The sequence below is a fragment of the Oncorhynchus kisutch genome, linkage group LG18 (genome assembly GCF_002021735.2).
Source record: "Oncorhynchus kisutch isolate 150728-3 linkage group LG18, Okis_V2, whole genome shotgun sequence".
NCBI classification, from domain to species: Eukaryota; Metazoa; Chordata; class Actinopteri; order Salmoniformes; family Salmonidae; genus Oncorhynchus; species Oncorhynchus kisutch.
In genome coordinates this window covers 54,945,188-54,967,113 of record NC_034191.2, presented here as the reverse complement: position 1 = coordinate 54,967,113, position 21,926 = coordinate 54,945,188, and the positions used below count along the sequence as shown (strand labels likewise).

The 21,926-nt window shown below is 42.0% G+C and overlaps 1 protein-coding gene across 2 annotated transcripts in view; it reads right to left on the bottom strand.

Moving 5' to 3' along the window:
* Window positions 1–631: 631 nt before the first annotated feature.
* LOC109908741 (cadherin-10) overlaps window positions 632–21,926 on the bottom strand; it is a 68,536-nt gene continuing 47,241 nt past the window's right edge. The window contains exons 7-12 of one of the 2 annotated variants that reach the window (XM_020507408.2): window positions 17,734–17,993; window positions 13,285–13,421; window positions 5,077–5,198; window positions 4,878–4,986; window positions 4,430–4,678; window positions 632–1,726 (exon numbers count right to left, since the gene is read on the bottom strand). In XM_020507408.2, coding sequence (XP_020362997.1) covers window positions 1,233–1,726; window positions 4,430–4,678; window positions 4,878–4,986; window positions 5,077–5,198; window positions 13,285–13,421; window positions 17,734–17,993 — 1,371 coding nt within the window. In that variant the 3' untranslated portion in view covers window positions 632–1,232. Of the gene's footprint in view, window positions 1,727–4,429; window positions 4,679–4,877; window positions 5,199–13,284; window positions 13,422–17,733; window positions 17,994–21,926 lie in introns of both variants that reach the window. The other variant, XM_031796318.1, reaches the window with a different exon arrangement.

Here is a 21,926-nt window from a genome sequence, read left to right as displayed (position 1 = left end):
TTCAGATTGTGGCTGGTGTAAGGGGATGATTTATGGAGTGATTTATGTTTGTAACTCTGAGAGCTATACATTGGATTCATCCTAATTGGCACCCTATTCTCTATATACATTAGTACCCTACATTTGACCTAGGCCCATAGGGCTCTGGTCAAAAGTAGTGCACTATGTAGGGAATATTGTGCCATTTTGGGTCAAAAGCACTGGCTGTATTGGATTTCATTCCACTCGTCTCAAAATATGCATGCAGATACATTATCCATAATTGGGCAAAGAAATTAAATAATGTTATTTTTTTGTCCACAAAGAGAAAGTCGAGAGTTATTGATCATACAGTATATGTAAAGTGGAACCTCCCTAGCAATACTCATATTGCTAATATATTACTGCCATCTGATTTACATTGCACCATAGTGGCTAACAATAAATTGAGGTGGTGGTTGTAGCTCATGCCTAGTTTCCCATACTTGAGATATGAAAACGTCATATTTACAATGTGTTTTGTCAGCTGAATATTGTGAAACTTCTATATTATCAAATTCCACTGATATGATGTATCAACTTGTATTTTATAGAGGCCAAGGCGTTAACTGTGTGATTCATAAAATACTAATAATAAAAATGTATGAAAATGTGAAGTTTCTTAATTTTTTTATTAAGAAAAGAAGTATAAAAATATAAATATAAAACAATATGACTTGGCATTCAAACAACATGAATTCAGTGTGTGACAGTTACCCTACAACGTACACGTCCTTATTACATCATACACCTACAGTATATGATGAAATGGATCCACAGAATAAACCTAACCAACCATTAACATGAACATTGCTTGCCAAACAAAGATGGCGAATAGGATATAGTATGTCCATCATGGAAAAGCAGTTCATACATGTATCTATTTCAAATTTACTTTGCAGGAAAAGCCTTTTTTTTCTCCAATAAACATTGATAGTATACAAGACTACTATCTCACTCCTCAGTTACAAAACACATTGTCCATACCATTGTTCACAACATTTCTTAAAATTCAAAGGCATCTTTACTGATTATAACCAAAAACAGTAAAACTGTGAGGAATATCACCACCAGTAGTGAGTTTAATGTTTAATTCATGAATTCTACTTGACCAGCCATATGAATCAATGGATCGGTTGCAGGATAGTGTGTGAGAGAGATTATCAGTACATGTCATTGATGATGGGCTCCGGTAGTACAGCCCTACCTGTAATCTATGTTTCTCTCTCCGTGTCCTTCCCTATATACATATCTGCTAGTTTTTTGAACGCCGGTCCCCAGTTGCTTAGGTAATCGTACTCCTGGTCCCCCTCCGTAGCTCCAGACTCCAGCGAGCTGAGGGACTCGGCTAGCGAGCCGCTCCCCTCGTAGGCGTAGGTGGCAAGGGAGTCATACGGGGGCGCGGTGGGGTCCGAGTCGTTCTCATGGAGCCTCCCGTGAATGAAGTGTCTGACGTCGGCGTTATCCTTTATAGGTGATGTCCTCCCGAAGGGAAATAGCATCTCTGGAATGATGTCCCTGCGCAGCTTCTTAGCATCCATCACCTCTGGATTGCGCAGGGTGCCAATATCAAAGGCCTGGGTGTCCTCCTCTCCGCCCCCCTCATCGTTGTAGCTGACAACATTGTCTCTCACATCCTCTTTGGAGATGATCAGAGGCTCCTTCTTCCTCTGCTGCCTCCTCAGGGCAGCGAACAGCACCACGATCACTACACACACAGACAGACAGATAGAGAGATTAAAACTTGAGTATGAGATGGGAGAGAAGAGGAGTGTGCTCCGTCATTCATTAAGTAAACTCAGGAATACACACCGGAGAGAAAGACATTTGCTATCAGTGATAAATACGCTGCACTACCTTGGGCACTCACCTCCTTTTATTAAAGATTGAGCAGAACAAGCTTTTCTTTCGCTTTTCCCCTTAACATCAAATTCACTGTAGAAAATCTGTAGCACTTGAATTAGCCCTTTGTTTTTCTCATTCTCAAGACAGACTACCCTTACTCACATAATTAAATGCATCTTATTCTATTTTAATTTCTGAGCAGGACTTTAAATCCAAACTTGCCAGCTGAAGGAGGAATTTGCATCCAGTGGCACTATGAGAGCATTGGATTTATGTTGTTGCTCATTATTTTCATGAAAAAGGAGCAAATCGAGAGGAAAAACAATTCCATTACATTGGGGCCTCCTCCTCATCCCCCTCCTCCTCCTCTTTCCCACCCCTCAGCAGGTGCTGTAGTACTCTACCTGCCTCCCACCCAGGTGTTAATTACAAAGGTCTCTGAAGGAGTGGCTCTTTAGAGGCCCAGTTACCAGGCCTTTCTGACTGATACCCCAGTGTTGGGTGGTGTGGGGTGGCATGGAGGGGTGTGGTGCAGTGTGGAGGAGGAGCGCAAACTGTTCCAGCTCAGCGCCGCCTGCCTGCCTGCCTGCCTGCCTGCCTGCCTGCCTGCCTGCCTGCCTGTCAGAGGCGTAGTGGAGGTGAATTAGACAGCCTGTCAGAGGGGTTCAAGCGAGAAAACCATTGGATAATGAGCAGATGTCATGATATTTCACTCAAGAGGCAAACATGGGGTTCAACCTTCAGCACTACCAATCTGAGTGAGCCAGAAGCCAGTGCTACAGTAGAGCTCTCTCCAGTGTCAGACAGACAAGTGAAGGGGGACTGTGAGAAGGAACAAGCACAGCATGCAGTGGAAGAAATGTCAATAGTTAATTTGCTAGCGAGGGATCAGTGGCTAGGCAAGGATGTGAGCAAGATTCAAGTTGGGTGGAGATCATGGAACAGGAAGAGAAAGGAAGAGAGCACAGATGAACAGGTGAACACATCAACAGATGAGCTGGGTCTCTGCATTATTGAGTGAGGAGGAGGAATAGCACACACACTCATTTAAGCAATAAAACATGAGAACCTGTGCATTATCATGAATGACACTGGGCTAAGGGCTGTTCTTAGCCATAACGCCAAGCAGAGTACACAAACAAAGCTCAGTGGATTGGTATTTATGTTGCTATTAAGTCACTCATGACCTTTAATTGGATAATTGAATATTTCAACATCCTTAATAGGCTCATGGATTATGCTGTTTAGATGGCACTGGGGTTATGCTTGGCCAAGTGCAATACCAGGTTCAAAGTCATCTTTTTGCCCATTACTTATTGATATCCCCTTGAACATAAGCACTATGTATCTTTTGCTTTTTGCCTGGGAAAAAGACATGCACACTTTCTGTTTTGCACTTTGTGCTTTTACATACTGCATTAGCTCACAAAGGCTGAAGTGGTGCTTTAGGATGCCAGGAAATAGGATGTGACCTACTTTAGCAGGGAAAAACACAAATACCTTTTTGTCAAGTGGATATAACCAATAATAAAAGCTTTCATCCTGCTGCACCATTTTCATGAGGAAACACACTATTTACACATGCAGCCAGCAAAGTAATGTCTCAGTGAGTGGCCCTACTTTAAACTTTCTTTAGTTGAAGAAGTTTGATGATGAAAGGAATAAAACAAAAGAATAGCACAGAAGTAGCACAGAGGATTTAAGTGCTGTCGAAGGACTCACAGCAGAGAAAAAGAAGGAGCTAGCCAGTGCCTACCGGGTGCAAATGAAGTCCTTTCTCACTCCGTAGGGTGTTATCACATTATATTCCAGGATATTTGTGGCTACAGACCAGTTCGTTAAATGTGCAGTGTAGTTTATTGTGGTAGAGTCCAACACAGCCTAGAATAATTGCAACAGCTTTGTAATAAGTGACTTGGATTGCTGTGTGCTACTGTACAGTACTGTATGTTCAGAATTAAGAATAGTACTTAAGTTCTCTGACTCAGTTTGATTTGGGCGTCTCCCAAATGGCACCATATTCCCTATATTGTGCACTACATTTGACCAAAGCCTTACGGGCTCAACACAGTGGGATGATCCTCCCACTCTGTCTGCCAAATTCTTTCTCATTGCTCTTATTTTCCCTAGGAAAATAGGATGTCGTTGGGTGGAGCCAGGAGGGTTGTCAGCGAAATGGGACACTACCTGGTCCCGGGTATAAATACACCTTTCTCCCCATAGATTGTGTGGGATTGTGTGGGAGAGTCTCCTCAAACACACTGGCGTTTTTTGTTGTCGCGTTTTTGGGTGGCGTTTCTTGCGTGCGTGAACACCCCTCAACACCCCTCATTATCACAATCTTTGAACACATCCACTCACTTACACTATTGACTACTGACTACACACACACCATTGTTATTTGGATATAGTTTACTTTGTTTAATAAATACGTTTGTCATTTCTTTATTTCTGCGTTGTCTCTCTCTTTGTTACTGGCTACGAGCTGGTTCGTAACAACAGGGAATAGGGTGTAATTTGTTATGCAACGGTTGACTTTACCAGTGTGATTGATAGTGATACTTACTCAAGAGGATGATGACACAGAGCAGGATAGCCACCAGAGCTCCAGTGCTCAGCCCGGCAGACAGCAGAGCCTCTGTGTTGCAGGATTGCACGTTCCCCCGGCTGTCGCAGGCACACACGTTCACAGTCAAAGTGCTGGTGCTGCTCTGGATAGGGTAGTCATTGTCTGAGATCACCACAGGCAGTAGGTATGTGTTCATCTCACGCTGGCTAAATCCTCCCCTTCGGGTGATGATCCTGGCTGTGTTATCTAAGGGGTGGATCGCAGAGGGAAGGAAAAGGGGATATGAGAAATTTAAGGTTGTTTCTAATGCTTAGAACAAATGTTCCCAGTAATGATTGTGACATTGCAGCTCCATAGGTTACAAAAAAGTAAAATTGTCAATACAACTCACACAACTAAGACCAGATAATGGCCAGATAAAAAGCACAAGGCTAACATTAGCTACCTTCATTGTCAATGATGGTGAAATTTGGATTGGAGAAGCTCATACTGAAGACAAACTTATGTCCAACAAGGGGCTCATCCGTGTCAACCGCACTTATTGTCTGAATCAGCTGTGGATAGTGAAACAAAAAGGTATGGGAAAACACATGTTTCTTCAGGCTTTTCTTCACCATTTGTGGTATGATGATGTCATACTGTACCTGTCCAGATTTGACATTTTCACAGACAAATGTCTCGTAATACATGGCAAATTCAGGTGCATTGTCGTTTACGTCCAGGACCCGTATGAACACTGGGACTCGAGTGGTTTGGCGAGGATTACCTAAACAAGAAGTTTGAAAATGTGTTAGTTGGCCCATAGAGTAGACCCCCTCAAATTCATATCTGGACCTCAAAGCCAGTTACAATGCTTTTTAAAAATGTCTTCCCCTCTAATCAGGGAATGATTTAGACCAGTGACACCAGGTGGGTGCAATTCATTATCAGGTAGAACAGAAAAACAGCAGTAGTCCGGAGCTCGTAGGGTAAAATTGAAATATCCCTGAAGTTAACATTAGAAAGTTAACAAAAAAATAACGTACAGGAAAGTATTCCGACACCTTGACATTCTTCACATTTTGTTATGTTTGTTATGTTTAACTTGTTTTTTCCCCTCATCAATCTACACATAATACCCCATAATAACAAATTAAAACTGTTTTTTAGAAACGTTAGCAAATTTATATATACAGTGCCTTGCGAAAGTATTCGGCCCCCTTGAACTTTGCGACCTTTTGACACATTTCAGGCTTCAAACATAAAGATATAAAACTGTATTTTTTTGTGAAGAATCAACAACAAGTGGGACACAATCATGAAGAGGAACGACATTTATTGGATATTTCCATTTTTTTAACAAATCAAAAACTCAAAAATTGGGCGTGCAAATTTATTCAGCCCCTTTACTTTCAGTGCAGCAAACTCTCTCCAGAAGTTCAGTGAGGATCTCTGAATGATCCAATGTTGACCTAAATGACTAATGATGATAAATACAATCCACCTGTGTGTAATCAAGTCTCCGTATAAATGCACCTGCACTGTGATAGTCTCAGAGGTCCGTTAAAAGCGCAGAGAGCATCATGAAGAACAAGGAACACACCAGGCAGGTCCGAGATACTGTTGTGAAGAAGTTTAAAGCCGTATTTGTATACAAAAAGATTTCCCAAGCTTTAAACATCCCAAGGAGCACTGTGCAAGCGATAATATTGAAATGGAAGGAGTATCAGACCACTGCAAATCTACCAAGACCTGGCCGTCCCTCTAAACTTTCAGCTCATACAAGGAGAAGACTGATCAGAGATGCAGCCAAGAGGCCCATGATCACTCTGGATGAACTGCAGAGATCTACAGCTGAGGTGGGAGACTCTGTCCATAGGACAACAATCAGTCGTATATTGCACAAATCTGGCCTTTATGGAAGAGTGGCAAGAAGAAAGCCATTTCTTAAAGATATCCATAAAAAGTGTCGTTTAAAGTTTGCCACAAGCCACCTGGGAGACACACCAAACATGTGGAAGAAGGTGCTCTGGTCAAAATTGAACTTTTTGGCAACAATGCAAAACGTTATGTTTGGAGTAAAAGCAACACAGCACATCACCCTGAACACACCATCCCCACTGTCAAACATGGTGGTGGCAGCATTATGGTTTGGGCCTGCTTTTCTTCAGCAGGGACAGGGAAGATGGTTAAAATTGATGAGAAGATGGATGGAGCCAAATACAGGACCATTCTGGAAGAATACCTGATGGAGTCTGCAAAAGACCTGAGACTGGGATGGAAATTTGTCTTCCAACAAGACAATGATCCAAAACATAAAGCAAAATCTACAATGGAATGGTTCAAAAATAAACATATCCAGGTGTTAGAATGGCCAAGTCAAAGTCCAGACCTGAATCCAATCGAGAATCTGTGGAAAGAACTGAAAACTGCTGTTCACAAATGCTCTCCATCCAACCTCACTGAGCTCGAGCTGTTTTGCAAGGAGGAATGGGAAAAAATGTCAGTCTCTCGATGTGCAAAACTGATAGAGACATACCCCAAGCGACTTACAGCTGTAATCGCAGCAAAAGGTGGCGCTACAAAGTATTAACTTAAGGGGGCTGAATAATTTTGCACGCCCAATTTTTCAGTTTTTGATTTGTTAAAAAAGGTTGAAATATCCAATAAATGTTGTTCCACTTCATGATTGTGTCCCACTTGTTGTTGATTCTTCACAAAAAAATACAGTTTTATATCTTTATGTTTGAAGCCTGAAATGTGTCAAAAGGTCGCAAAGTTCAAGGGGGCCGAATACTTTCGCAAGGCACTGTATATAAAAAACACATTGACATAGGTATATAGAGCCTTCACTCAGTGCTATGTTGAATTTTGGCAGTGATTACAGCCTTGAGTCTTCTTGGGTGTGATGCTACAAGCTATGCACACCTGTACTTTGGGGAAATTCTCCCATTCTTCTCTGCAGATCCTCTCAAGCTCTGTCAGGTTGGATGGGGAGTGTCGCTGCACAGCTATTTTCATGTGCTTCCAGAAATGTTTGATCGGGTTCAAGTCCGGGCTCTGGCTGGGACACTCAAGGACATTCAGAGACCTGTCCTGAAGCCACTCCTGCGTTTTCTTGGCTGTGTGCTTAGGGTCGTTGTCCTCTTGGAAGGTGAACCTTCGCCCCCAGTCTGAGGTCCTGGAGCATGTTTTGATCAAGGATATCTCAGTACTTTTCTCTGTTCATCTTTCCCTGACTAGTCTCCCAGTCCCTGCCATGGAAGAACATCCCCACAGCATGATGCTGCCACCACCATGCTTCACCGTAGGGATGGTAATGTCCAGATGATGAGTGGTGCCTGGTCTCCTCCAGACGTGATGCTTGGCATTTAGGCCAAAATCGTGTTTCTCGTGGTCTGAGAGTCCTTTTGTTGCCTTTTGGCAAACTCCATGTAGTCTGTTGTGCCTTTTACTGAGGAGTGGCTTCAGTCTGGCCACTCTTCCACAAAGGCCTGATTTGGTGGAGTGCTGCAGAGATTATTGCCCTTTTGGAAGGTTCCCCCATCTCCACAGAGGAACTCTGGAGCTCTGTCAGAATGACCATCGGGTTCTTGTTCACCTCCCTGATCAGTGCCCTTCTCCCCCAATTGCTCAATCAAGTTGTAGAAACATCTCACAGATGTCCAATGGAAAATGAATGGACCAGAGCTCAATTTTGAGTCTCATAGCAAAGGGTCTCAATAATTCTGTGTTTTATTGTTAATACATTTTCCCCAAAAAATGAAAACCTGTTTTGTGTGTAGATTGAAGAGTATTTTTTGTTTTTTTGCAGTAGCATTGGAAAGACTCACATTGTTGCAGACTGATTATCCTACACAATTGCCTGAAACATTCATTCAGACATTAAGTTGTAGTTGCATGTTTATTTTAGTTTTCTCCTAATACTCCAAACGAGGCTCCCATTGGACAACTGGTTCTGATGAGCAGCCCTTTGAGCCAACTGAAACTGTGGGCATTGCCTGTGTGGCTGGAACAGGAGTTGTCCATCCTGGTTGTGACCACATATATGCAGATGCAGAAAGACTGCAGCAGAACACTGTGTATATCACCCAAACCGATGCCAGGTTGACGAAGCCAGGAAGTGTAGCAGCACTGATACATCCCAGGTTAGTGGGCTGGTGCCCGCTACCCAGGAAGATTTTAAGTAGACTTAGTCTATTTTATGTAGTGGAAGATACACCAATTATAGTGCCGGCTACAGTTCCACATTGGACTTGCTGCAGGGCTTGGTTGGTTGGCTAAAGTGCTAATATTAGCTAAGTTATGTGGTAATTTAGCGTTATTTGCACATTTCACCATTTTTACTTCAATATTGCATCAATTCCCTTTGTTGTTTTTATTTTATAAAGTTAAAACTCTTGATAATTTTGCACATTCTTGCCAGAGCGCACAAATCTGTGAGACAAGGGGCTGGCCAGGTGGCCCTCAGCTGCCTGACATTTGGCAATAGTTGGCAGGATTGGGTTTTTGGAAGCAGTGTTCAGTTACTCAAAGGACAGGTTTTAGGAAAACAACTATGATGATGCCATTTTACCCCAGGGCACACTGGGTGCCTAAGTGTAAAGGTCCTAATGGTGATTTCAAGTATGGCTAATGGAAAGAGAATATTAAGGGGCTTTTAGGCGTTAAAGGAAAATAAAAAATTAAAAGTTTATCCAAGTAGGGGCTTTAAAATGGCAAAGCTAAGCAACAGGTCAGCGTGATCTCAGAGGAGTGCAACAGAGCCACTAAGGTATTTGCCTATTTAAATTGCCTGTATGGCAAACAGGTTTCTATACCCCTGTTGAGGTAACAATTCCATAGTAGCAAATCATGTTTCTTTCAAATATTGTGCATATATTTGTTTACATCCCTGTTAGTCGATATTTCTCCTTTGCCAAGATAATCCATCGACCTGACAGATGTGGCTTATCAAGAAGCTGGTTAAACAGTATGATCTTTACACAGGTGTACCTTTTGCTGGGGACAATAAAAGGCCACTCTAAAATGTGCAGTTTTGTCACACAATGCCACAGTTTTGAGGGAGCGTGCAATTGACATGCTGACTGCAGGGATGTCCACCAGAGCTGATGACAGAGAATTTAATGTTCATCTCTTTACCATACTTCACAGGGGAGCCGTCTTCACGCAAACTTCTTTATTTTTATCAAAATGTTTTTTTTTTTGCAGAAATGCCCTCTAGAACATGTGAACGTGTATACCATCTGTAAATACGAATCAAATTGTTAAATTACGAGCCTAGTTAGTTTAGCCACAGAAAAAGTCAGCAACTTTCCCGCTAGCCATGATTGGCTGAGAAAATGAAGGGCTGGACATGCCGAGAGATGAGTTTGGATTGGTCTGCCATATAGCACACTTCCGTCTATTTGAGCTGATCAGTAAGTCTAGGTAATCCTGTCTAACACGGCTTTTTATCAAATGTATTGTGTAGTAAAACTGCATAAACCTAATGTCAAGTTAAAGTTAGCTAGCTAATGTTAGCTGGCTGGCTCGTTGGCTAACGTTACGTGTGTGCTCTCCACTTTCTGGAGGACAGAGTTTTGAAGTCAGTGGAATTTGAGTATGTTAACTAAGGAGTCTCCGGATTACATTTTCAAACTAAGGGCAACCATGGCATCTGACAGGAGACGCCTCCACCCATAATATGTATGGGTAAGATAATCTTGCTAGCTACATTTGCAGATATGGCAAGTTTATCATTTTGACATAGACTTTTCATTTCAAGTTAAAGTGTACTGCTAGCTAACGTTAGCTGGCTGGCTCGCTAGCTAACGGTACGTGTTCTGGTAATTCGTATCTCAGAGCCACTAGTTATAGCCTAATGTTTGCTAGCTTGAACCTGGTTGGTTAGCTACCTGCAGATGCATGTGGGGTAGTAATGTCATGAGTTGGGATTATGGTTAATTTAACACCCGTTAAATATGGCCGGTGTCAGTAAACGTTGGCAAAAAAGCGTAATTCAATTGTTGCCAGCAGCACAGTTACAGTCATCAATGCTCTGGATAACATGAAAACAGCCTAAGCAGATCTGCTGGGGCGAGTAAAATGGTCAGTGTTATCTCATTGTGCCTGGAAGTAGCTAGCCAGTTAGCTTGGGTTCTGACCTGCCGTTGTTAAGTCTGAACGCTCCAATTGAAAAGTGTTCTGAATTTATGAGAGGACAATCTGACAGCACAGTTGCAGTCACCAACGCTCTGGATTTTATTTATCTGTTATTTTACCAGGTAAGTTGACTGAGAACACATTCTCATTTGCAGCAACAACCTGGGGAATAGTTACAGGGGAGAGGAGTAAATGAGCCAATTGTAAACTGGGGATTATTAGGTGACCATGATGGTTTGATGGCCAGATTGGGAATTTAGCCAGGACACCAGGGTTAATACCCCTACTCTTATGATAAGTGCCATGGGATTTTTAATGACCGCAGAGAGTCAGGACACCCGTTTAACGTCCCATCCGAAAGACGGCACCCTACACAGAGCAGTGTCCTCAATCACAGGTCTGGGGCATTGGGATATTTTTTAGACCAGAGGAAAGAGTGCCTCCTACTGGCCCTCCAACACCACTTCCAGCAGCATCTGGTCTCCCATCCAGGAACTGACCAGGACCAACCCTGCATAGCTTCAGAAGCAAGCCAGCATTGGTATGCAGGGTGGTATGCTGCTGGATAAGATAACAGCCTAACCAGCTCTCTTAGGGCGAGTAATGTTCAGTGAGCTGTTCTCTCATTTGTGTCTGGAAGTAGCTAGCAGCTTGACTGCTGTTGTTAGTACAGAACTCTCGGATCAACCATTAAAGAGATGCTGAAGGTTACAAGTTCATCAACTATTAAAGCAAAATTACTTTCCCCAACTGTAGTGTGTTATATACCATTTTGTAGCTCTGAGTCTCTACTTCTATCCGATGTAAAAACATAATTTCAAGGATGTGTTGTCTGTAGCCTGCAGAAAGACAGAGTAGATGCCAGGGCCCCCCTTAAACCCCATTCCAGTGTCCTTCCCCCTGGAAGTGATTGCCCTAGACTTCACTTCCCTCAGTATGCCCCTAGTTACTTATCAAAACATTTTGGTCATGATATACATGGGCTGTCCCTACTCGTGATCAGACAGCAAAAACCAAAGTCGGAGCAGTATGTTCCCATGTAGTCGAGACATTTTTGTTGCCCCTCCCATTTCCACTCTGATATGAGCACACATTTTTGTCAGCTTTGATGCCAGCCATCCTGAAGCCTCAAGTCTGTGAAATGTAGGACATTTCTAAGAGTAGTACGACCAAATATAATCCAACAGGGAATGACAGGGTAGAGCGAATAAACAAAACATTGTTGCACACTTTGGAGACAGAGAAGCGGAGTAGGTGGCCAGAGCACATCCCAAGCTATTGCAAGTCCCAGGGTATTCATGTTTGGTTGCCACTTAAGACTCACAGTAGCTGTTGGGTTAGACGTAGATCCCCCTCAGCCAAAGCACAACCCCAATGGGTGGGTTAAGGACTGTCACCAAAGGCTGACCTTTTGATTATGAATTGATTATGAATTAAGAAAATGGGTCCCCCATTAAGAAAATGGGGGACCCAGCTTAGCAACACAATAAGTACTATGACTGCAAAACACAAGCTTTATCTCTACTTCCAAGTGAGTGGGTGTGGGTGCGAGACAGGAAGAGAAAGGGACAGGGTGAGCACCTGAACAGGAACCTACACACATAGTTGAGGCAGAGGCTGGAGTAGACTGCCATTCTATGTTTTTTTCTATGTTGTCCCTGCTGCTGAGCCCCATAGACCAGATGACGCAGATGTTATAACCCGGCACCTGCTCGGGCTAACCTTGGACAACCACCAGCTCACTATAGAGAACAAGACATGGAATGTGCCAGGGACTGGCTACATTAAAGTTTTGGGGGGGGATGTCATGCTGCTGTGAACAATAAACATTGATTTACTGTGGAATTAGAAAGACTCACATTGTTGCAGACTGATTATCCTACACTGAAACATTGATGAATCCATGACATTGTATTTGCATGTTTATTTTCGTTTTCTTCCAAATACTCTCTCCCGCCGTGAACACTGAACTTCCTAATGAGAATCCCATCGGACAATTGGGTCTGATAAGTGGCTCTTTGATGTGGACCTATTGGGTTGGGACAGGGGTTGTCCATCCTGGTTGTGACCGTATATATGCGGATGTGGAACGACTGGAGTGGAAAGCCTTGGATATCACTCGGAGCCGACGCCAGATTGACCAAGCCAGCCATCCTGAAGCCTGAAGTGTAGCAGCACTTGTTTATGAAGGCAAACTACACACATCCTGGTCCGATCGGTTGGAGCCAGCTACCCAGGAATATTGTAAGTAGACTTTGTAAATTCTATGTAGTGGAAGATGAAACGATTATAGTGCCGGCTATGGGTCCTTGCAGGATTGTCTGCTGGGCTCTGTTGGTTAGCTATAGTGGCCAATATTAGTTATGTGGTGATTTAGTGTAATTTGCACATTGCACCGTTTTTACTTGAATATTGCACAGATGCCCTTGTTTTTTTTTACTGTTTTTTTCTTGATTTTATACATTTAAAACTTTTGCCAACTTTGCACACTCGTGCCAGGGTGCACATATCTGTGGGACAAGGCGCTGGCCAGTTTTCTCTGCGTTTTAGAGCACGCAATCGCTACTGGGCTGCGGATGTCTTGTTGTCTTATCCTAATTTAGTTCCGTGGGCTTATAACCACACCTAGTTGGCGTAGTTCGGCCACATTACATTTAGACCTCGGCTGCCTGACACATGCATAGACATTTTTTGCAAAAGAAGGTAAAGAAAAGGGATTATAATCTTACTTATTTCAGTTGCAACAACAGAGATGTTATGCCATTTGGACATCTCCCTGTCGAGGGCTTTCAGTGTAGTAATGGTGCCATTTACAGAATCAATGTTGAATAGTCTCTCCAGATCGGTATGGCGGTCAATGGAGTATCTGCAGAGAAATACAAATACATAATTTTGATTGTGTAAAAATATCAATATATTTTATATACGCATAATTTACACATGAATCAAATTAAAGAATCTGGACATTATTTATTTCCCCATACAGTACGCTATTTGCACAAGGCTGTCCCCTGTTTCTTGTGATCCATTACATTAGAGAATAATGACACACGACTCTATGAGAAAATACATTACAAATCACACATTTTTGGTCCCCACAGTACATATCATTCCTCTCCTTCTGTTTCTTTTGTCAAGAAATTTTGAATCCTTACATACTGCTGTCTCATTTATCACTGTCAACTTACATATTCCACTGACATTTCATAATTTGCAACACAATCCTCCCATGCTGCACAAGCAGAGACCGGATTGTCTCCATGAGGGAGACAGACAGACAGATACACAGACAGAAAAATACACAAACAGACAGGCACGATATGTGTGGAATGGCAGAACAGAGCAGTGTGAATTGATAGAGCAAATGAGGCTCTTTCAGTTTGACTTTGTGCCGCTACCGCACTGGGCTAGTTTACATAATTATGTGGATATAAACAGTGTCTGTATTCTCTTCACAGTGCCACAAACTTCCGCTGGGAAATCACCAGGAGGGACCCATGAATAATTTGCTTTTCTTCCAACCTCTCTTCCTCCCTCCCTCACTCCACACTGACACTCGGATACACGGATGGATTAGATTTAGCCAAGCGAACCATATTTCCACCCCCCAAAAAAACGTATTAGAGGAAACTTTGAATCGTTGTTATAGACTTGATACCACACCAATAATCATTTGTTTCTCTTGCTGTGTTTATTCTTACACCATATCCAGAGCCCTTTTCCCAACAATGCAAAGTAAAAAAGTACAAAGAGTAAAAAATAAAAATAGTAACACAATAGATAACAATAACAAGGCTATATACAAGGAGTACCGGTGCAGAATCGTTGTGCAGGGATACGAGTTAATATGTTCATGTAGGTAGGGGGAAAATAACTAGGCAATTAGGATAGATAATACATAGAGTAGCAGCAGTGTATGTGAAGTGTGTGTGTGTGTGTGTGTCTGTGGGGAATCATTTTGATGTGTGTGTGTGTGTGTGTGTGTGTGTGTGTGTGTGTGTGTGTGTGTGTGTGTGTGTGTGTGTGTGTGTGTGTGTGTGTGTGTGTGTGTGTGTGTGTGTGTGTGTGTGTTGGAGTGTAAGTATTTTTTATTTTTTTTCACCTTTATTTATCCGGGTAAGCTAGTTGAGAACAAGTTCTCATTTGCAACTGCGACCTGGCCAAGATATAGCATAGCAGTTTGACACATACAACAGCACAGAGTTCCACATGGAATGAACAAAAGATACAGTCATTAATACAGTAGAAAAAAAGTAAACAAAGTCTATATACAGTGAGTGCAAATTAGGTCAAATAAGGGAGTTAAGGCAATAAATAGGCCATGGTGGCAAAGTAATTACAATATGGCAATGAAAGACTGGAATGGTAGATGTGAAAAAGATGGATGTGCAAGTAGAGATACTGTGGTGCAAAAGGAGCAAAATAAATAAATACAGTATGGGGATGAGGTAGATAGATGGGCTGTATACAGATGGGCTATGAACAGGTGCAGTGATCTGTGAGCTGCTCTGACAGCTGGTTCTTAAAGCTAGTGAGGGAGGGGGGAATCTCCAGCTTCAGTGATTTTTGCAGTTCGTTCCAGTCAGTGGCAGCAGAGAACTGGATGGAAAGGGGACCAAAGGAGGAATTGGCTTTGGGGGTAACCAGTGAGATATACCTGCTGGAGCGTGTGCTACGAGTGGGTGCTGCTATGGTGACCCGAAAGCTGATATAGGGCGGGTATATCCTCAGAATTTAAGTATATGTGAATGTTTGGGTAGAATCCAGTGAGTGCATAGTCAGTGCAAGAGAGTAAATGCAAAAAATGATGAAATCAAATTTTATTTGTCACATACGCCAAATACAATAGGTTTAGACCTTACTGTGAAATGCTTATTTACAAACCCTTAACCAACAATGCAGTCCAAAAAATAGAGTTAGGAAAATATTTACTAAATAAACTAAAGTAAAAAGCTAAATAAAAAGTAAAAATAACGAGGTTATATTGAGGAGGTACCCGAGGTAATGTGTGAGGTTATAGGTTAGTCAATGTAATTTCTACAAGTAGGTAGGGGTTAAGTGACTATGCATAGATCATGTCAATGTAAATAGTCCGGTTGACCATTTGATTATTTGTTCAGCAGTCTTATGGCTTGGGGGTAGAAGCTGTTAAGGAGCCTTTTGGACATACACTTGGTGCTCCGGTACCGCTTGTCGTGCGGTAGCAGAGAGAACAGTCTATGACTTGTGAAACTGGAGTCTTTGACAATTTTTGGGGCCTTCCTATGACACCGGCTAGTATATATGTCCTGGATGGCAGGAAGCTTGGCCTCAATTATGTACTGGGCCGTTCGCAATACCCTCTGTAGCGCCTTACGGTCAGGTGCCGAGCAGTTACCATACCAGGTGGTGATGCTGCAATGGGCCAGGATGCTCTCAATGGTGCAGTTGTAGACCTTTTTGAGGATCTGGGGACACATGCCAAATATTTTCAGTCTCCTGAGGGGGAAAAGGTGTTGTCGTGCTCTCTTCACAAGTGTCTTGGTGGGTTTGGACCATGATAGTTTGATGGTGATGTGGACACCAAGGAACTTGAAATTCTCGACCCGCTCCACTGCAACCCTGTCGATGTTAATGGGGACCTGTTCAGCCCTCCTTTTCCTGTAGTCCACGATCAGCTCCTTTGTCTTGCTCACATTAAGGGAGAGCTAGTTGTCCTGGCACCACACTGCAGTGTGGGTGTACAGGGAGAACAGGAGAGGAATAAGCATGCACCCCTGAAGGGCCCCAGTGTTGATGATCAGCGTGGCAGATGTGTTGTTGCCTATCCTTGCCACCTGGGGTGGCCCGTCAGGAAGTCCAGGATCCAGTTGCAGAGGGAGGTGTTTAGTCCCAGGGTCCTTAGCTTAGTGATAAGCTTTGTGGGCACTATGGTGTTAAATGCTGAGATGTAGTCAATGAATAGGATTCTCAAATACAGTTGAAGTCGGAAGTTTACATACACTTAGGTTGGAGTCATTACATTTTTTTCCCAAAAACTCCAAACATTTCTTTTTAACAAACTGTAGTTTGGACAAGTCAGTTAGGACATCTACTTTGCATGACCCACGTAATTTTTCCAACAATTGTTTACAGACAGATTATTTCACTTATAATTCACTGTATCACAATTCCAGTGGGTCAGAACCACTCAGGAAGGAGACGCCTTCTGTCTCCTAGAGATGAATTACTTTGGTGAGAAAAGTGCAAATCAGAACAACGGCAAAGGACGGCAAAGGATGCTGGAGGAAAAAGGTACAAACGTATCTATATCCACAGTAAAAAGAGAGTCCTATACTGACATAACCTGAAAGGCCACTCAGCAAGGAATAAACCACTGCTCCAAAACCGCCATAAAAAAAGCCAGACTACGGTTTGCTACTGCAGATGGGGACAAAGATCATACTTTTTGGAGAAATGTCCTCTGGTCGGATGAAACAAAAATATAATTGTTTGGCCATTATAAAAATGGTTATGTTTGGAGGAAAAAGGGGTAGGCTTGCAAAGCCGAAGAACACCATCCCAACTGTGAAGCACGTGGGTGGCAGCATCATGTTGTGTGGGTGGTTTGCTGCAGGAGGCACTGGTGCACTTCACAAAATACATGGCTTCATGAGGTAGGAAAATTATGTGGATATATTGAAGCAACATCTCAAGACATCAGTCAGGAAGTTAAAGCTTGGTCACAAATGGGTCTTCCAAATGGACAATGATCAAAAGCATACTTCCAAAGTTGTGGGAAAATGGCTTAAGGACAACAAAGTCAAGGTATTGGAGTGGCCATCACAAAGCCCTGACCTCAGTCATATAGAAAATGTGTGGGCAGAACTTTAAAAGTGTGTGCGAGCAAGGAGGCCGACAAACCTGACTCAGTTACACCAGCTCTGTCAGGAGGAATGGACCAAAATTCACCCAACTTATTGTGGGAAGCTTGTAGAAGGCTACCCATAATGTTTGACCCAAGTTGAACAATTTAAATGCAATGCTATCACATACTAATTGAGTTTATGTAAACTTCTGCACCCACTGGGAATGTGATGAAATAAATAAAAGCTGAAATTAATCACTCTACTATTATTCTGACATTTCACATTCATAAAATTAAAAATTAAAAATTAAAATCACGCAAGCAGCGTGACCCTCATCACACAATCACTTACTTGACTGGGTTGTTGTCAGCATCGAGGTCCTTGGCTGACACCACACCAACAAAGCTACCAGCAGCTGTGTCCTCATGCACCTCGATGATGTAAGGGTTCCTGCTGAACACTGGCGGCTCGTCCACATCCTCTATTGTCACCCGCACCATGGCGTCATCTTTGAATGGAGGGTTGGGACTGTACATGAACCTGGGATCCAGATAGGTGTTGGTCACCTCCACTTTAAATGAGAATGTCTTTTTTCTCTCATAATCCAGTTGCTATGAAGAAAATGAAACAGATGAAACAATAATTATTCAATAGAATGAATATACTATCCTAACTGTAAGTCCTTTCATAACTGTAGGTTTATACTTTAATTGATAAACTTGGTGGATTCTTGGTTGAAGTAAAAATGAGTGAATGAGTAAAATATAGTGGAGTTCTCCCACCTACAGTGGCTTGCAAAAGTATTCACCCCCCTTGGCATTTTTCCCATTTAGATGTTTTTTTGGGGGGGGGGATTTGTATCATTTGATGTACACAACATCCCTTCCACTTTGAAGATGAAAACTATCTTTTATTGTGAAAAAAGACAAGAAAAAAGACAAAAAATTGAAAACTTGAGCTTGCATAACTATTCACCCTCAAAGTCAATGCTTTGTAGAGCCACATTTTGCAGCAATTACAGCTGCAAAGTCTCTTGGGGTACGTCTCTATAAGCTTGGCACATCTAGCCACTGGGATTTTTGCCCATTCTTCAAGGCAAAACTGCTCCAGCTCCTTCAAGTTGGATAGGTCCGCTGGTATACAGCAATCTTTTAAGTCATACCACAGATTCTTAATTGGAATGAGGTCTGGGCTTTGACTAGGCCATTCCAAGACATTTAGATGTTCCCCTTAAAACTTCTTATGGCTGAGATTCCGCTAACGGGATCGATATGACAACAGCCAGTGAAAATGCAGGGCGCCAAATTCAAACAACAAAAATTCCGTAATTAAAATTCCTCAAACATACAAGTATTTCACACCATTTTAAAGATACACTTCTTGTTAATCCCACCACAGTGTCCGATTTCAAATACGCTTTACAGTGAAAGCACCACAAACGATTATGTTAGGTCAGAGCCAAGTCACAGAAAAACACAGCCATTTTTCCAGCTAGAGTGGAGTCACAAAAATCAGAAATAGAGATAGAATGAATCACTAACCTTTGATGATCTTCATCAGATGACACTCATAGGACGATGTTTTGTTCGATAAAGATCATATTTATATTTAAAAAATCTCTGTATAAGTTGGCACATTATGTTCAGTAGTTCCAAAAACATCCGATAATTTTGCAGAGAGCCACATCAATTTACAGAAATTACTCATCATAAATGTCAATGAAAATACAAGTGTTATACATGGAACTTTAGATACACTTCTCCTTAATGCAACCGCTGTGTCAGATTTAAAAAAAACTTTACGTAAAGAGCAAACCATGCAAAAATTCAGTACGGCGCTCAGAGACCAAAACAACCCAAGCAGATATCCACCATTTTGGAGTCAACAGAAGTCAGAAATAACATAAATATTCACTTACCTTTGATGATCTTGATCAGAATGCACTCCCAGGAATCCCAGTTCCACAATAAATGTTTGTTTTGTTCGATAATGTCCATAATTTATGTCCAAATTGCTCCTTTTGTTAGCAAGTTCAGTTCACATATCAAAATTCATGAAGCGCGTTCACTAGGAACAGACAAAAAGTCAAAGTTACGTTACAGTCCGTAGAAACATGTCAAACGAAGTATAGAATAAATCTTTAAGATGTTTTTAACATAAATCTTCAATAATGTTCCAACCAGAGAATTCCTTTGTCTGTAGAAAGGCAATGGAACAGAGCTCGCTCTCAAGTGAATGAGCGTCACCAGCTCGTGGCTCTCTGGCAGACCTTTGACTCATTCCCCTCTCATTCCCCCCTCCTTCACAGTAGAAGCATCAAACAAGGTTCTGAAGACTGTTGACATCTATTGGAAGCCTTAGGAAGTGCAGCATGACCAATATCCCACTGTATCTTCAATAAGGAATGAGTAGAGAAATGACCAACCTCAGATTTCCCACTTCCTGGTTAGATTTTTTTCTCAGGTTTTTGCCTGCCATATGGGTTCTGTTATACTCACAGAAAACATTCAAACAGTTTTAGAAACTTCAGAGTGTTTTCTATCCAAATATACTAATGATATGTATATATTAGCTTCTGGGACCAGGTAGCAGGGCACCTCTGGGACCAGTATACTCTGGGCACCTCTGGGCACCTTATTCATCCAAGCTACTCAATACTGCCCCCAGCCATAAGAAGTTAAACCACTTGAGTGTTGCTTCAGCAGTATGCTTATGGTCATTGTCCTGCTGGAAGGTGAACCGCCGTCACAGTCTCAAATCTCTGGAAGACTGAAACAGGTTTCCCTCAAGAATTCCCTGTATTTAGGTCCATCCATCATTCCTTCAATTATGACCAGTTTCCCAGTTCCTGCCGATTAAAAACATCCCCAAAGCATGATGCTGCCACCACCATGCTTCACTGTGGGGATAGTGTTCTCGGGGTGATGAAAGGTGTTGGGTTTGCGCCAGACATAGCGTTTTCCTTGATGGCCAAAAAGCTACATTTTTGTCTTATCTGACCAGAGTACCTTCTTCCATATGTTTGGGGAGTCTCCCACATGCCTTTTGGCGAACACCAAACATGTTTCCTTGTTTTTTTCTTAAACAATGGCTTTTCCTGGCCACTCTTCCGTAAAGCCCAGCTCTGTGGAGTGTATGGCTTAAAGTGGTCCTATGGACAGATACTCCAATCTCTGCTGTGGAGCTTTGCAGCTCCTTCAGGGTTATCTTTGGTCTCTTTGTTGCATCTCTGATTAATGCCCTCCTTGCTTGGCCCGTCAGTTTTGGTGGGCGGCCCTCTCTTGCCAGGTTTGTTGTGGAGCCATATTCTTAAAAAATAATACTGGATTTAATGGTGCTCTGTGGGATGTTCAGAGTTTCTGATATTTTTTTATAACCCAACCCTGATCTGTATTTCTCCACAACTTTGTCCCTGACCTGCTTGGAGAGCTCCTTGGTCTTCATGGTTCCGCTTGCTTGGTGGTACCCCTTGCTTAGTGGTGTTGCAGACTCTGGGGCCTTTCAGAACAGGTGTATAAACTGACATCCTGTGACAGATCATGTGACACTTATATTGCACACAGTTGGACTTTTTAAAAACGAATTATGTGACTTTTGAAGGTAATATGTTGCACCAGATCTTATTTGGGGGGTTCATAGCAAAGAGGGTTAATACACATGCACGCGCCAGTTTTGTTTCATTTTTTGAAATAAGTAATTTTTTAACATTTCACTTCACCAATTTGGACTATTTTGTGTATGTCCATTACATGAAATCCAAATAAAAATCCATTTCAATTACAGGCTGTAATGCCACAATTAGCAAAAACGCCAAGGGGGATTTATATTTTGCAAGGCACTGTATCTTTATACACTATTCAGGTTTATATTGTTCATTCTCAATGCCTACAGTCTTAGAAAATGTGGTCTTTTTTTAACACATCCTTGTGTCTAGTTAGGGATGACATGTTGTGTTAAGTTGATGCCACATGATTTGTTTAAATGTTTCAAAATACTTTGTGTCAATTACTGCAATTAATGTGTAAAAACTGAAAACCATACAACACACCCTAGATGTGTTAGATTATCGACCAATCACATTGCAGATATTAAGATCAATTACATTTCTCTTTCTAGAATTATCCAATCAGTTAGATTTTTTTTGCACCTGTTACTGAAATGGTTGTTTAAGTTTAGGTAGTCTCCTCATAATGTTTCTAACCCTGGCTTTCATTCCATAGCAATAGGAAGTAGTGGTGCTGAGGATGCTGTTGCACCCCCTAAAATAAATAATAATACAAAACATAAAATTAAAAGTTACTCATAAAAGAAGTGCACTGGACCTTTGCAACTCCTGTTTTAATGGACCAATATAGAGTACCACAGTACGAGTCATAATCCCCATAAAACTTTGCGGTCAAACAAGGAAATGGTTCCAATCGTTTTTCCACCATTAATTTTTCCCATAGGGGATTTTAGAAACACTTCAAATAAAGGCTTTGTTTCGTGTAAGCTAACCCTGGTGTGACGTTTTGATAACCGTGTAAATATCTCTAGGACAAGGT